Source organism: Microtus ochrogaster, unplaced genomic scaffold (assembly GCF_000317375.1).
Source record: "Microtus ochrogaster isolate Prairie Vole_2 unplaced genomic scaffold, MicOch1.0 UNK88, whole genome shotgun sequence".
Classification (NCBI taxonomy): domain Eukaryota; kingdom Metazoa; phylum Chordata; class Mammalia; order Rodentia; family Cricetidae; genus Microtus; species Microtus ochrogaster.
Window position 1 is genome coordinate 1279296 of NW_004949186.1, and position 17158 is coordinate 1296453.

The 17158-nt window shown below is 41.4% G+C and overlaps 1 protein-coding gene across 1 annotated transcript in view; it reads right to left on the bottom strand.

Annotated features, from left to right (window-relative positions):
• The window catches only part of Epsti1 (epithelial stromal interaction 1), a 104244-nt gene that overhangs the window by 58043 nt on the left and 29043 nt on the right, over window positions 1–17158 (bottom strand). The window contains exon 6 of the mRNA XM_013355059.2: window positions 10329–10402. Coding sequence (XP_013210513.1) covers window positions 10329–10402 — 74 coding nt within the window. The remainder of the gene's footprint in view (window positions 1–10328; window positions 10403–17158) is intronic.

Below are 17158 nucleotides of genomic sequence, written 5' to 3' on the forward strand. Positions count from 1 at the left end.
AGATGTTTAGTCCATTATCATTGTTATAATAAAATACCTCATAAAAGCAATTTAAGTAGGGAAGGGTCTAGTTTAGCTCACTGTTTAAAGGTACAGTCCAGCAGGGTGTTAGGACCTTGACACAGATGGTAGCTAACACTGCATCCATTTCAGTAAACACAGAAGAAGGGATGGTGTTTTCTACTCTTCATGAAGCAGTCAAGACTCCTAGCCCATGCAATGGTGCTGCCCATATCAACTAATCTAATCTAGATGAACCTTTACCAACATGCCAAGAGGATTATCTTTATTGAGTCTAGAGTCTACCAAGTTGACAGAATTAACCATGGTACTCCCTAAATGGAGCTATTTCCTTTCTCATGCACACATTTATCAGTCACTGAAAGTGGGCCAGGCATCCTCTTTGCTCCCCATGCTGCTGGTAGACCATTGCTTCTGCCTCACTATTTATAAAAACATCCACTTCTGCAAGACTTACAGCAGTACGAATATATCATACTCTTTGCCAGTCAGCTTCCTTGTCAAACATTTCTCATTTGTACAAAACTCTGTCCTTCCTTCCTCAATGGTTAAGCTCAATGGTCAACTTAATGAGACCTAGAATCACCTAGGATACAGGCCATTGGGCATGCTTGAAAAATTATCTTGATTGGGTTACCTGAGGGGAAAGAACTGCTCATGGTACCATTTTCTAACCTGGGATGCTGAACTGTATAAAGAGGAGAAAGTGACTCTTTGACTGTGGATGCAATGTGACCAACTACTAAGCTCCCATTGCTGTGATTCACCCACCATGCCAGACAATAGCATTGACTTTTAGCCAAAATAAGTCTGTTGTCTCTTAAGTACCTTTTATCAGGCTATTTTAGCACTGCAACAGAAAAAGTACCCTAGACGTTGTGTTATGTCAACTGCTGTCATCAACACAGATACCCTACTTTTCCTCTATGAAGGTCTTTATCCTGCTTTTCCCCTCTTTCCATCCATTATACTTATCGGAGCCATTCTCAGGCCCAGACTGAATTAGATAATATTCTGCCACACCCCACTTCCATGTCTCAACTTTCTCATCTCCAATAGTTCTTCTCCACTTTATGTCAACCACAGACTCCTAGAGTGTACCAGTCAGCTTTCTGCAGAGACAAAATACCCAAGAAAATTCATGCTAAGGAGAAAACATTTATGCTGGCTAATGTTTCAGAAGTTTCTATCCATGATCGCTGTGTCCCATCGTAATCAGGACAGGCCATGTGATGGGAAGGGCATGGCAGGACAAACTTGCTTATCTAGTGGCAGTTGACAGTCATGAAGGAGAGAAAAGAAAGAACTCAAGATGAGATAGCCAACAAGGGTAACCCCCACTGGTCCATTCCCTTCACCTTAGGTCCTAGTTCATAAGTTTCTATCACCTCCTAGTAGCCTATCCCATGATGGCACCATCAGTTGGGTCTCAATTTTACAGTCCAACTACTTCAACAAAGCCCCAGATCTGAATATCACTGCAGTAAAAAAAACCAAACCTTATCACGAGAGCTATGAGGGAACATTTCAGACTTAAACAATATAGTTTCACATGATAGACCTTAGTGCCACTGACAAATGTCCTCTCTTCAAACTACCAACAGCCAATCTTATTCTTGGATATAGTTTCTATCATGCCTTGATCTTCCTTCGAATATTGTCACTACAGTAAGTATTTATTCTCTTAGAGGTTTCTAAACCACTGTCATTCCTCCCCCCAACTCTTTTCTGACCATCAGCTTCCACTTATCTTCACCTTTTATACAGGTTTTACATCATAACCAATTTTAAAAAAATAAATATCCTCACTGTTGGGAGCAGTGAGACCCCAGATCCACTATATCTTAGGCAACATATTCTCTTGGACCACAATTTATACACAGTTTTGTTCCCTATGCCTTCTTCTATTATAAAGTTAAAAGTATTGTGCTCTTAAGTCCTTTTTTCCCAACTGCTCCTGGGATTTCTATAATGTTCATAAAGAAATAAACCCGAATATTATAAAATATCATTACATTCTAACTGTGTTGGTTCAATACAATTTGTCAAATCATCCTGCCGTTTGATTCTGATTTTAAGAATCAGATATCCATAGATAGCTTAAGTTTTAATTACTGAGTTCTCATAAGACTGTGGATCTCCTTGTAGGTTTTCTGTAGCATTTAATGGATCTATTTATCTATTGATTACAACACTACTAACATTTGGCGATACCCATCAGAGTTTTAAAATTTTTATTAATTTATCACAAACTAACTTCAGCTTTTATTTCTAGTTTTCTACACAGGTCATTTAAAAGGATATGTTAAGATCTTCTTAGTGGCTCACATCCAAATTCCCAAGACTCAAGATGGAATAGGAGTCCCAGACCAGCATAGGCTACATAGCAAGACTTTGTCTCAAAACCAGGATAAGAGAGGTACTTAAATTCTTGTGGCTTTAAAATCTCTGGCTGCATAATTTTTAGTTTTACTACATTTTTCAAGAGTTGATATTATCCAGGTTTTGGAGAGACATTTGGAATATACTGACAGTCTCTGAGGTCTTGGTCATGGTCAGTGCTATAGAAGGGAACACAGCATTCACAAGGAATGTTTTTTTTTCATATTCTGAGTACAGTACTCCATCACTGAGCCTACAAAGCCATATAAAAGCATTATTATTCAATGCTTTTATCCCTTGTCTCACTTTTTTGACTCATATGATTGATTCATTTCTATGGAGAATTAGCTAAATAAAAGAAAAATTCAGCAAATCCATACTGTATATTACAGACTATAACAGTGTTTTGTCTAATTTTTGTGTCCTACATACATTTCAAATCTGTGTTACTGAAGATTTAAGTTTCATTTTCTTTGGGATTATGTATTTTATCTTCATAAAATATTGAACACTTTTCACCTAGAATTCAATTTGTCTCATATTAATATTGCTACATCTGCTCTCTTTTGCTGGCATTTAGGGATATATTTTCCATGCTTTTGATTTTTAACTCTTTTATAGATGTTACTCACAATACTATAGAGTTAGATATTTATTTTTATAGTACCCAAGAGGATTTTTTAAAATAAATAAACTTGATTTATGCACCTTTACAAGCATTAGCCTGTTCAATTTAATATTTTACTTTCCTATATTTTATTATAAAAATTCAACGTTTTTGCTTTTTGTTATTATAGTGATCAAATTATCATTTGCCACATTTTCTCATTTTTATATACATATCCTGCTGGCATAACTAAACACACACACATCAGTTTTTCTGTTGGCATGAGGCACTCTTCTGTTGAGCCTCTGTCTCTTCTAGTGCAGCAATCCTCCACGCTCTTACCTTTATCCTGCTCTTGATTAGGGAAAGAATGGAGGGAGGGGAAAGAAAATGGGGAAAGGAGACAAAAGGAGACCAGTTCCATGTTTGAACCATAAATCTCGTTTTCTTTGACATTTTCCTGCCATCTCAGTCTTCCTTCTTCTTGGTTTCATTATTTATTTGTCTAGAGTTCCTTTTCTGGTGTGTGTGTGTGTGTGTGTGTGTGTGTGTGTGTGTGTGTGTGTGTTTCTCCCAAAAGGCTTTTCACACGGAAGTGAAAACATTGGCTGTGCAGAGAACTTGTCTCCAGGATGGACGAACCTTCCCTGAGGGTGGCATGTTCACCAGGGGCACATTTTGGCCCCCGGGCTGCCTTTGTGAATCTCCTGGATTTAAAAAGCAATTTTCATGGTTTACCACTTGGACAAGGGCTGAGCTCAGCCGCTTTCTGTCTTCCTTCCTCCTGGCGGTGTTTGCTTTCTCAGCCCAGGGGGCATTGCCCTGAGCACTGTGTTGGTTTCTCCTGGGGACTGTCTTCATCATCAGTCCTCCTATGAGTAGCAGCTATCAGCACTCATTCCTTGGTGTAAGTGAGGAAATTGAGAACCAAAGATGTTCTAAAACATTCTCAGGCTGGAGGAAAGAAGTTAGTATTTGAACTAAGGGAGTCCAGGCCCAAATATTCTTCTCTCCCAGGAGGGAACACTGATAGTGGGCTCCAGAGGTGATATAATTAAGTTAGACTGTTCTCCAATAAGACACTGATCAAAAATTATCTTTTTTCAGTTACAGAGAAAAACGGAAATGAACTTAGTGCTAATGTCTAGGCTTTGGTGTTCTCCTACAGAAAGTAAACAATTCCATGGAATATTAACATCAGAAGAGGTTGTTATACGACCATGATATAAAGTGTAATATAACCCTGCAACATGTCTGTCGTAGGGTTTCTATTGCTGCGAGGAGACACCTTGACCATGGCAACTCTTATAAAGGAAAACATTTCATTGGGGCCGGCTTAACCGTTTAGAGGTTTAGTCTATTGTCAGTGTGGTGGGAAACATGGCTGCACACAAGCAGACACGGTGCTGGAGAGGAGCTGGGAGTTCTACATCTGGATCCGCAGGAAGCAGGAATCTCACTGGGCCCACCCCTAGTCACACCCTTCCTCCAGCAAGGCCACACCTACTGCAACAAGGCCACACCTCCTAATAGTGTCAATCCCTGTGAGCCTATGGGAACCATTTTCTTTCAAACCACCACAATGTCTGAATATCAAGAAGCGTAAACACCTTCTGCAAACTGTAACAATGACCAAACACCTCAACAGTCTGGTTCTAAGGAGTGGTTATGGCTGCTTAATCAGTGACAGTGTGGACTGGCTCTGGTCCTCCCCGATGACTGAACCTTAAAGTGCTAAGACAATCACATAACAACCCCAGATTCCTAATAACATAAAACTCAGGGCAAAGCCCTGCTTCCTCGGCCTGTTCACCTAGCATCGGCCCAAATCCAGTAAGTTCTTTCTGATATTTAACTAAGCTACCTCCTGGTACCCCAAAGTCCAACTATAGAGACTGGAATTTATTTTAAGGCAACAGGAACGGGACATCAAATCTTTTGGATTGGCACATAACATGACCCAAACTAAGCTTTTTAAAAACTAAATTGGGGGACCGTAAAATGGCTCAGTGGATAAGGGTGCCGGGTCTTATCACCTGAGCTCAATCCCTGAGACACAAACAGTAGAGAGAACCAGCTCCCTCTGGCTTCTATACATGCACGCGCCTGCACAATACGCAAAAACACAATAATAAATGTAATTTACAAATTTAAAAAAAACTAAATGTGACAGAATTTGAGAAAAACAAGAGAAGAAATGGTTGGTATAGGTGTTGCTGGAGTCGCTAGGGTCACCAGGGAACACAGACGAAACAGGCATGTGGTAAGTACCAACATGAGAAAATGGTCATGGGAACCAAAGGAGGTGGGTGACATTGCTCTGCTAGGTACAGGGGAGAGATCTGACGTGCCCCTCCCCCAACAGCACGATGTAACACCCCTCAGTAAGGCCTGCCCTCAGACTGGAGTTTCCATAAGCTGTTCCCTGTCATTCTGAACCAAACAGACACGGGGATTTTTATATCTCTACGTTCGCTTCATTAGCATAAGCTAGGAAGTTATGAGCAGGTTGACTTTCCAGTCACCTCACCTAAACTATAAAACTCAAGGCTGGATTGAAGCGGACCACATGGACAAGGGAGCGCTGTAGCCCTTAAGTGTCTTTCAGAAGTTCCCAGGAAGGGCATTAGAAGTTTTGCGAGCAAGATTAGAAGGCAAACGTGGGGCCAAAGTGTGCATATTCAGCAGACCTGTCTGGATTCTCAGCGCGAGAAAACTAAAACAGCTGCAATGCGCCTCCGAGGAACTTAGCACACATAACTATTCAAGTGGAAGTAAAAGAGAAACATGGCTCCGGTGGTGGAAATAAGGAAAAGTTCTTAATATTACAGTCCTGGGGCAAAGCGGGGGGCGGGGGGGGGGGCGTGGGAGTCTAGGTGTACGGTCCTTCTGGGGAATAGGCTTGGTTCCGAAAGGTTTCCCAACCAAAGTTTTAAGAATCGAGATCAACGGGCTAGCAAGATGGCTCAATGGCTAATGGTGCTTTGCCTCGCAAACTTGATAACCTGAGCTCGATTCTAGGATTCCAGGGCAGAAGGAGAAAGCTTATATCTAAAAGATGTTCTCTGAGCTCCCCATGTATACCGTGCATGCGCGCACACACACATACACACACACACGCCATATACACTAGTAAATTAATAAACTTTCAATAATTGAACCTCTTGCTCCTGTAAACACTCTGGAGATTGTACCCTGAGAAAAGAGAGCACCTCAGATAGATTGAGGCATTCATCCCCTCTAACCTGAAATCACCTATGAATTAACCAGGAATGGACCTAAGGAGTCAGGGGTGTTGCTCGTATGTGATGACCGGAGAAAACACTAGACTTGTCTTTCCCAGCCTTTCTTTTGCCTGCTCTAGACCAAATTTAGAATTTAGTAGCAAGAGCCACTCTGCCCTCCCCAACAGTCTCATCTCAAGTGCCCGTGATGTCACCTCCCACAAGTGACCCTGATACTCCTGACCCTTGCAGGGCCCTGAGCCCTCAAGTTATCTATTTTCAAAAGTCTCCCACATTTGGGAACCTAAATTTGGCTGAATTAATTACAGTCTCTGCAACTTTGGAAAATTTCAGCTACCCAAGGCTCTATCTGTAAGGGAGTGGGAGGAATCTCTAGTAAATTTTATTTTATTTTATTTTATTTTTTGGAATTTTTCGAGACAGGGTTTCTCTGTAGTTTTGGTTCCTGTCCTGGAACTAGCTCTTGTAGACCAGGCTGGCCTCGAACTCACAGAGATCCGCCTGCCTCTGCCTCCCGAGTGCTGGGATTAAAGGCGTGCGCCACCATCGCCCGGCTTCTAGTAAATTTTTAAAGACTCTGTGTCTACCACAAAGCCTGGCTTTCCATCTCTCAGCTACAAAGCAGTTGCTACTACGAAAGAGCCTAGCATTTCATGCTTCTTAGATGTCGTAAACACATCACCTCCTACAGTAAATAATCGCTGGAGATGAACTACAATTTTAAAGCATAGCCAGCTCATATGCTCCCAGAAAACTCTTCAGAGAATTCTTTTTCCTAAAAAATTGCAAATTGCAGGATGCAAATTGCCCGACCCTAGCCTACCCTTACTGTCATTGTTCAGTAGGCTAAAAACCCAGCTAGTAATCTCAGGATTCGTGGAGGCAGAGGCAGGTGGTTCTTGGTGAGTTCAAGGCCAGCCTGATCTACACTGCACGCTCCAGGACAGCTGGGGCTACTTAGTAAGACCCTGTCTCCAAAAACAAACAACAAAAACCAAAAAGACCATACCTACATCCATACCAAAATTTATCAAAAAAAAAAAACCCATAGAATTAAAAAAAATAAAAATTCGCAATTATAAAAATGAGAACACTCCTAGGATAAATTATCACTAAAATTACAACATGCTGGAGTCAGTGGGTTATTAGACTAAGAAAAGGAGGACACAAGGTCAGGGACTGGGTAGCAAGAATGGAGGCGTTAAGGGGAGGATATGGAATGAATAGGATCAAAATATATTATGCGAAATTCTCAAAAAATGATTAATTTTTTTTTTAAAAAGAAAGGAAACCTGAAAAATTCAAATACTGACATCTATTTTACTCCGTGTTCTAAAGAACAACAGTCCCTCTTTGGTGTTAAAAGTGAGAGTCATTCGCTGTCATTTCAGAGCTGGGCGTTCTTCTAGACTATCAGCTAATAGGAAAGCACACACACACACACACACACACACACACACACCAAAAATCACATTTGAATTTTTGTAAGCGGAAAACAGAGACTAAAAGATATAGTGAAAATTATGTCAAGGTTAAAGGCTTATCTCTACCCTCTGCTTTTAGGTCGGAGAATCCCAGAACTAGTTCTGAGTCCTGAAATGAGAGTATGTCCCCAGCCAGAGTGGCCAACGTCATGTGCCGTTAATTGGGTCTGCTCTCAGCCACCAATTGCCATAGTCACAGCCGTTCGGTTTTTAAGGAAAAAACAGTGCTCCAGAAGCGCATTGTGGAGGTCTTTTCATAAAAACCATCCCGTGTGCTCCATCTGCGTGTGCAATCTGCTTGTGTATTTTCAGCCAGCTTGCATGGGCAGATTAATGCGTACAATTAGAAAGCAACCTCACAGGCATTCGATAAACTGCCTTCATTATTATACTCAGGAGAGTGCCTTTGGTTGTCAATAAAAGCCTAGTTTTCTGCCTGTTAGCTAAATAATTGACAACACTAAAAATAATCAGAAGCAAATGAACAGAGTCAGGAGCAAGGTGTGAAGAAGGAACAAACGAAGATGCTCCGGGGGGACGTAGGGCGCCCATCGGCGGCGGCCTCTCCTTCATTGCCACTGCCGCTGGATTTACAGTCCAGTCCGCTCAAGTCCACAGCGGCCCTTCCCAACAGCAAAAACCCACTGCTCTTTGCACCACTCTTCAGCTTGCTGAAACTGGCAAGGTATCGACTCGGTTTTGGAGGAGGAACTGTTTATTGGGTTTCTATTTTGCGGTCCTTCGCCTGACAGCTTCAAGAGAATCTCAATCGGGAGTAGGAGGCAGAGGGTCCGGGTTGCGGTTTGGTTAAACCTTTGCGCTGTTAGGATTCTGACAACTTTGCTAGATATTTTCCCCCACTATAATATGGTTCTAGGAAAAGGCAATAAAGACTATTCTGTAGAAGAGCCACCTTTTTCTAAGAAGTTCTCGTATTTCCAGCTACATAGTGGTCATTCGTTTCTACAGCTATTTGGTCTCCTTAATTTCAAAAGTAATTCAAAACACAATGTTCTTAAAAGAAAAAAAAAACTTACGTATCTATACTTCTTGTGTTCCTCACTAGGCTTTAACAATGAATTTGAGATACTTCTTGGGTTTTTTTTTCTTTTTTGCCAGCCTCCCTTTTTCTAACCAGGACTTTGATGATAAGCAGGAGAAAGAGCAGGAGTGAAATGTGCATGGAATTGAATTTGACTACGCTGATCCTCTGCGCGGTGGCTGGGAGCAAGGCCTCCTTTTCTTCTTTACATTAAAGGGTGACTGATCTTTAGCATTTAGTAAAACACAAACCCAAGGCGCTGGGGAACTCTGAAAAGATGGGAGGCTGGGTAGAACAGCCTCCAACCTTTGAAAACTCCAAGAATTTCTCCTCCTTCTTGCCCGGTCTCAAACTCAACTTCCCAGCCCCAACCTTAACTTGGTAAGGAGCAGCAAGCAGGGCTGGGAGTTCCGTTTCTGTTCTTGCCCAGGATTCTGACCATGGCTCTGCTCACTCTGCTCAAGAGAGAGGCAGGCTGAGCCCAGTGATTTGAGAACACTAGGGAATGCTAGATTTAGGAAGCACACTCTAAAATGCCACACCGGTGAGCAGTTCAACATCTGAGAGAGCTCTAGGTCTGTGAATGACGGACAAGGGAAGACTAAGAGAACAGCAAGCGCTCTAGAAAGCTCTGTGTGATGGGGCCAGTCTAGTTTCTCGTTCTGGTGGGAGCAGACATCTACCTTACTGACTCTACCAAATGAATCTGTGTGATTTCATCTAAAGAGGATTCCCGTAAGAAATTCCACCCCAACCCCCAGAATATCCAGTCACTTTTAAGCCATTTAGAAATTGTCTTTAGTCCTTATAATTGGCCCATTGGACATGTATGATCACCCTTATTCTGAAGATGAAGATCAAACCAACAAAATACTCAAGTTCCAAAAGGTTTAGTATTTGAGCAAATATTATTATTCAGGAATCATACTAGAAAAAACTACTTTGGTTTATAACCATTGATCTGGAGTATCAAAATAATTAATAAATAATTAATAAAAACAAATCAATTCTTGACTAGAAAAAAACATAATAGAGTAGGGCATGGTGGCACATGCCTTTAATCCCAGCACTTGGGAGACAGAGAGAGGTGAATCTCTGTGAGTCTGAGGCCAGCTTGATTTACAGAGTGAGATCCAGAACAGCCAGGGTTACACAGAGAAACCCTGTCTCAAAAAAAAAAAAAAAAAAAAAAGTAAAACATCCCTCAGCCCATGAGATAATATGACTTAGTTTAGATCCTGATTGGACATTTTACCCCCAAACCCTACCCTCCTTGCACAATGCCCTGGAGATCAGCATAAGCAGAAGTAGCCTGGAATCTAACTTATTTACAGAGACAAATTCCTCAAATTGAGTCAGAATATTGCTCACCATCGGACTGCTACAGAATGCTTTGATGAGATTCCCAGAGACGGTAGAACTCAGCTACATGATTAATACAGTGCCCACAATCCAACCCTCCACATCTAACAAGTCACCATTCCCCAGAGCCCGGACTCTGAACAAGAAACCTATAAAGAAATGGAGCTCTGAGAGCGTACACTTACTACTGATGGTGCTCTCGCCATGTGTCTCTTCTGACGTTTTCCTGAAGTTGCCTTTTCTCCTCTAGTTTATTACTCTGAAATTAAAAATATCAAAATACGATCTGTTGTGGCAGATTTAAAAAGAATCATGCTATTTAAGTTATCTCAAACCCCAAATCCTTGGATTGCAGTGGCCCCAGAGAGTCCAACATAATCTTCCCTCTCCTAACCCACAAGCACTACAGGGGAGGCTTATGGTGATTCCCACCAAAGCTCCCCTCTCCCAACCTTCCGAGCTAAATTGCAGAATCAAAGTTTCATATTTTTATCTCAGCTCAGATGATAGCAACATCCATTTTTAAAAGAAGTGAGTTTGCGAAATAGTCTGATAGAAACAACAAATTCCATAGCAAACATGTTAAGTTAAAAATAATAATGCTCAATTAAATAGTTTATACAAAGTGTGTGTGCATGCATGTGTGTGTGTGTAGCTCACTCTACCAAAAAGATTTGTGTGTGTGTGTGTGTGTGTGTGTCGCTCTTTCTACAAAAAAGATTTTCAATAACCCAAGCCAACTCCCTTCTGATTTAGACACTTAAAGCTTTTGAGAAATTGAGTAGCATATGTCTGGAGAAAGCCATGCACTTGAGTAGAAAGGGTTATTTTTTTAATTACTTGTCTAGGGCGCTTCATGAGACTTCATGCTGATATTACTGTCACCATGGCTCTGGCACATTTAAACTTGATTTAAATAACCCAAACCACTTATTTTTTGCTTACTGTGACATGACTGTCATTTTTTTTAACGTGCCTAAGAAAAATAGAAAGCATTCTTAGACAAAAATAAAATTTAAGAAAGAGTGGAAGCAAGTTCTACAACACAGGGGAAACGAAGTTTTCAGCGAGTCTGAAGGAGAGCCAGAGAGCTGCTGGTTTAAAAGAAAGAAATCGGATTTGCCCAAAGGAAGAGTCAGGGGGGAGAATACTAGGAACTCGAATACTAGTATTTTAAACTCTGATTCTGATCTGGCTCTGTCACTCAAAAATCAGGAGCTTTTCATAGTCATTTCATAACTATCTTTATGCACATTGATCTTTCCCACTTTGACAGGCAAAAGAGATGTTTTCCATGTTTACAAAAAATGAACCAAAACCTAGAATCCAGGAATCAGTTATGCATCAGCAATTCGACTGTTAATGAAACGGAATTTTAGGAAGGAAATGAAAGGAGAATTTAGTCCCAAATAAGCAACAGGTCTAGATAAAGTCCTGACTAGTGAGCCCAAACACGCTCCACTGTGATGATCTCACATCCCTGGGGTGGAGGCACCAAAATGGTGGAAGACTGCAAGCAAGCACAGTGTAAACAAAACATATTGATTAAACCAAGGTCAGGAATCTCCTTAGAGAGCAGAGAGAAAGTCATGCTTAGCGTCTAGAAACAAAAGCAGGCTTCCTTCATGGAGGTCACTCATAATAGAGAAACTTCATTTACCCGGTGAAGGTCTGTTAATCCCTTGGCAAAACCTAATTATTTTGTAAAATGGCGGGATGTTTGAGGATTTGAATACAATGTCTACCAATGTAGGAAAAGATTTTGATATCAGTCCAAATGTTTAGATTTAGTCAGATCACCCAAAAGTATTTGCACGAAGACAAATGCAGAAGGACACTCAGCCAGGACACTTCCACTGGCTAAGGGACCTGGATAATATCATTGAATCATATGTATGCAACAAACATTATCCAATTATATGAATATATTATATGAATTATACAATTATATGAATATTATGATATGATATACCATATTACATTTATTATTATATGAACAGAGAAATGCCTGTCCTGGAAAAGATATAGCCAAGAGAGAAATGAAATTTGTAGGCTTAAAAACAGCCCAGAAATGATAGATTTCACCCTGGTCCTCTTTCTTCAGCCGTTTCGACTCTGCCTTTTTTTTTTTTTTTTTTTTTAGGTGATTCACACCCTAGATAAAGTCCTGACTAGTGAGCCCAAACACGCACAACTGTGATGATCTCGCCACATCCCTGGGGCGGAGGCACCAAAATGGTGGAAGATTGCAAGCCAGCAGATTGAAAACAGGACACACTGATTAAACCAAGGTCAGGAATCTCCTTAGAGAACAGTCTCTTGAAGCTTGGACAAAAAGTGACCATTTTTCTCCCGGATCATTTTGTAGCCTAACGAATTCAGTTGCAAGGGAGACTTCAGCATTCTAGGTCTTATATCATTAACACACCCAACATTTTTAATGGTTAATAAGTTAGGAACTGAAGTCTCTAATATATATATATTGAGAGCATCGTCGTTGTCATGGCTACATCTATACCAGACAAGTACTAGAGACAGAAGCCAAGCTTGGCTCACAAAGAAACAAGTAAAGAAAGGATCCAGAGGGCTCATTTCCCTGGTCTGATGGGCACAGCATCAATGCTTTTGAAAGCGAAAACTCTATCTTGTTCAAGTAATTATTAAAAGCAGTCCATGGACTCACATTTCAAATCAAAGACTAAAGAGAAGGATTTCAGGAAACTGTCCATGACGCTTGGGTTGGAACGGTTGAAAGTAACTGAGAGGAGAGCAATGGGATTTTGTTAAGATGAGAAAATTAAGTAAAAGTCTATCCTGAGCGTAGAAACAAAACTACAAAATAGAAAAGAAAGGGAGAGGCTTAACCAATGAAAAAACAAGGTCCCCAAAGGGATTAGAGAGAGAAGGAGATGATGAGTGCAGAGGGAAGATTCCGCATAGCCTCAAGAAGAGACACTTTCTTATTCCTCTTAAGATGGTTTGGAGACAGGAGTAATAAGAACTGGGCATTGTAATGCAAGCCTATAGTCGAGCAACCAAGAGACTGAGGCAGCAAAATCAACAGTTCAAAGATAGTTTGGGCTATGTAGTAAAACTGTCTAAACAAAACAAAATAAGAAAGGAGAGTGAAGGAAAAAGAAGGGAGGGAGGAAAGGAGGGAAGAAGAGAGGGAGGGAGGGAGGAAAGGAGGGAGGGAGGGAGGAGAGGAGGAAGGGAGGAGAGGAGGGAGGGAGGAGAGGAGGAAGAGGAAGGAGGGAAAGAGAGGGGGAGGGAGGGTGGAGAGGAGGGAGGGAAAAGTAGAAAAGCAACAAAAAGTAAAGTAATAGAAAAACATAGTCACAGCCTGATGTCCCTTAGTTCTATGAAATAGTAGAGGGACAGCCTACTTTGAAATTGAAAAAAAAAAAAAGAAAGTGAGCAAAGATCTTGAAGATTAGGGCCCAGCATACAAAGAAAAACTACTGGATATTGGTCAATGTTAACATTTTAGCTGAACTAGAAGCCTGGAAATGAGACATGGGCAAGAACGCCAAGTGTGTTTTCTCTCCAGCAGTTTCACTGTTGTAGGCTTACCAGATGTGAGTCATTGGCCCCATCAATCATCTGGTGATTGATAAATAACAGTAAGCCTTTCCTTCCGTGCTTGCAAGAAGGTGACAGACTAAAATCAAATGAGATGAAAGACTATTAGAGCATTTCTTTAAACTTATAATTAGGGTAGGTCACCTTTACAAAAGGCTGAGAGCGAGGGGTGGACATGGTGCCCTTGGAAGGCAGAGGCAGCGAGGTCTATAGAGTGAATTTCAGGTCAGTAAGGGCAGCACAGTGAAACAAAAATAAATAAATAAATATAAATAAAAGAGCAAAGAGCTAGTCATTGTGCTGAAGACTTTGTGCATTTACCCTTTGTTTCTCCTATTCTTATTATTGTACCCATTTTATAATGAAGGCAAATGGATCCCAGGGAAGCTAACAGCCTACACCCTTAATGGCTATGTTCCAGGCATGCCAATTCTCGCTTCAACATTATGAGATTCATTAATGAAAACATTTCAATATCCGAAGTCATAACACCTGTACCAATGCCAGCCCAAAGAGGTACAGGGTGTAAGAACCGTATTTCTCAGAAACCTGCTGTGGCTTGAAAGTTTACGGAATTTGAAATATTTCCCAGTTAATATCAATGTTGATTTTTGTCCTTAAAGCCATTAGTCCTTGCTGCTATTTGCCTTATGGAACTAGGAAGCAACAAGTATGATGCCCTAAAAATAAGCACATTGAATGCATTTACATCTAATCTGCATAATTCATATTTCACTGCTTTGTTCCTAGAGCATTGAGCTGCATTCAAATTAACTATGGTTCTTGGGGGTCTCTGCAAAAGCACAATGACTTCACTTGCTACAAGTGACTTTGTAGCCCCAGCTTGAGGATCAAGGAAAGGTTTAAGATGCCTCTTGAAACTCTAGCTGTTTTTAATACTTTCCTAAATTTTGATGATACAGGGAGATTGGAATAACTAGGTGGAAGGATCTGGAAAAGATATAGCATTGTAAACTATTTCAAACATAAACAGATAGCAGAGTAAGATGAATTCAAGGGGTATGGAAGGTCTTTGACACGAAGGTGGAAGGTTTTCATTTTTCAGGTTTGTGAATGTCGTGGAAGTATGGAAAAATCAAATGAGCATTTCATAAATATGATTATGTACAGGGTGTGATGGATGCTTATTCTCAGAACATTCAGTTTAGCTGGAAAGATTATTGTGGTGCCCTATGAAAACCTATTACTGTAGTATGTAGATATGAAGTTGTCATTCGAAGGCTGATAAATGGAAAGCTTGGTCTCCACGGCAAGCAGTGGTCACTGTTGGGGTTCTGAAGAAGTGACTGGCCCGTGAGGACTTCAATCCATTGATGTACTAACAAGTTACAATAAGAAAGACACCTTGCAGGTATCTTAAGGACTGGCCAGCCTCCTGGTGGTGGTAGCTTCTTATCTTTGCTTTGGCTCAGACTTCTTGGGCAGTAGCTGTCTGCTGGGGGCGGGGGCGAGCAGGGGAGGCAGAGTTGTGTAGACTGGTGTCCGTGCAGGCATTTGCTGTGCATTTTAAAGACTAAGTGCTCCATAAGCATAGTCATTATTACTCCTTCCAGCCATTATCACACTGGCAAGGTGGAATATGTCACTTCTAGATAGCTAATATCCACTCTTCTGTCTGACACGAGCTACTAAACAGGCAGAAATAGCCATGAACAGCCACAGATTCATATTCAACAGAAATATTTCACCATGTTCAACTGGTGACAGCGAATCAGTCAGATAAATCGAGGCCCATTTAGATCAACATTCCACAGATTTCCATGTTCATGGGAATCAACTCAGGGAACGCCCCAGGAAGCAGCTCGCGGTAGGTCCAAGGTAAGCTCAATAGTGGGCACGTGAGCAAAGCCCAAGTAATGCCGGTTCTTCTCACTCCCCTTTCCATGAAAACGGTTAGGAAGCTGGTCCCTCTAATCACTTTCAAATTGAGATCATAATTATCAATTTAGAAAGGTTAATGCAACGGATATGTCAGTGTCTAAAGACCACCATGTCTCTATGGTGGTGGCATGACTCGGAAAGCAGAATCAGTGCTTCCACCCAGTGTTAAAGAACAGTTTCGCCCACACAGGAAGAGTGTGTGCTATTGAACCGTGAAAAATGAACTGTGAGCAGCCCACAAGCCAGCCGACTATGAGGACTCAATGGCACCAGACATGAGTTAGACGAGAGCCCGCAACAACAACAACATCTTCAGGTTCCATGAGCCTTTAATCCAGTTTCTGGTGTGTCTGTCTTGATCCCAATCGAACACGCGGGCAGACTGTGTGAGACATGTTCCACCCACTACAATCACAGACCAAAGCGCCAGCTCTTCAAGTTGGGGAGAGGAAGAGAAAGTGATGAAGAGCAGAGGTGTGGTAGAGACAGAAGTACAGGCGAAAGAGGAGGAGAAAAGGTGGCTTCAGTCCAGCTCTTTGTGTAACGGATAGCCACCTGGTAATGGACCAGTGGATCAAAATTTGGAAATAAACTAACTGTGCTTTGTGCACACGCCCATCATTTTATTACAGTTTTATGTGCAAGTCCTGGCTTGCTGCCGCCTGCATCTCTATGGCAACAAGTTGCTCTTGGACTTTCACAGAGGTGGTACTTGTAGAATCATTTCACAGGAAGACTTTTGAGAAAGTTGGGAGCCTACCCAAGGTCAGAAAACAATGCTACTTTCCACAGATGACTAGATTGTTCCCAGGCAAGAAGAGAATTCCTACAGGAAGGAGGAAACCTGCACTCCTGACCAGTGTTCCATAAACCATTTGCTTTTGGCTTCCTTAACTCTAACTGCTTTTAAAAGAATCCATTATAGCTAGGTGTGATGGTGCATGCCTTTAATTATAGCACTCAAGAGGCAAAGGTAGGTCATTTCTGTGCGTTTGAGGGTAGGAAGGGCATCATAGTGAGACTTTGTCTCAAAATGAATAAACAAACAAATAAAAAAGTCTAATTGCTTAAAATGAGGTTTAAATTTTAAACGATATTTAATCTTTAAAAGAAAACAGGAGGGGAGGGAAAAGAGGGGAGAAAAAGAAAATTGAAAGGGAGAAAGAGAGAGGTGATGAAGGGAGAGAGAGAGGGGAAGGGAGGAAGAGAGAAAAACAAGCAAGCTACAGTTGTGTTTCTAAGACACATCTGCAACAGATGTCACGCAGGCTTCTCAGAACCAGGAATCAGCTTTCTGCTCCCCAACACTAAGCCTCACCTCTTTTCAGACCTTTGTGGAAGAGGAGGGGCTTATACCATCTCTGTATTGTTTCTTGTTCTCTAACAAACAAGCCATTGTAACAGCTTTCTCCCAACCTCAGGATGCTACATCAAAACTAAAAGCATGGCTGTCAGGTTGAGAGGGCCCGACATCACTGATCCTAAAAGACCAGCGGATGCTCTTCCTCTCAGGGTAAGAGGGCTGCATTCA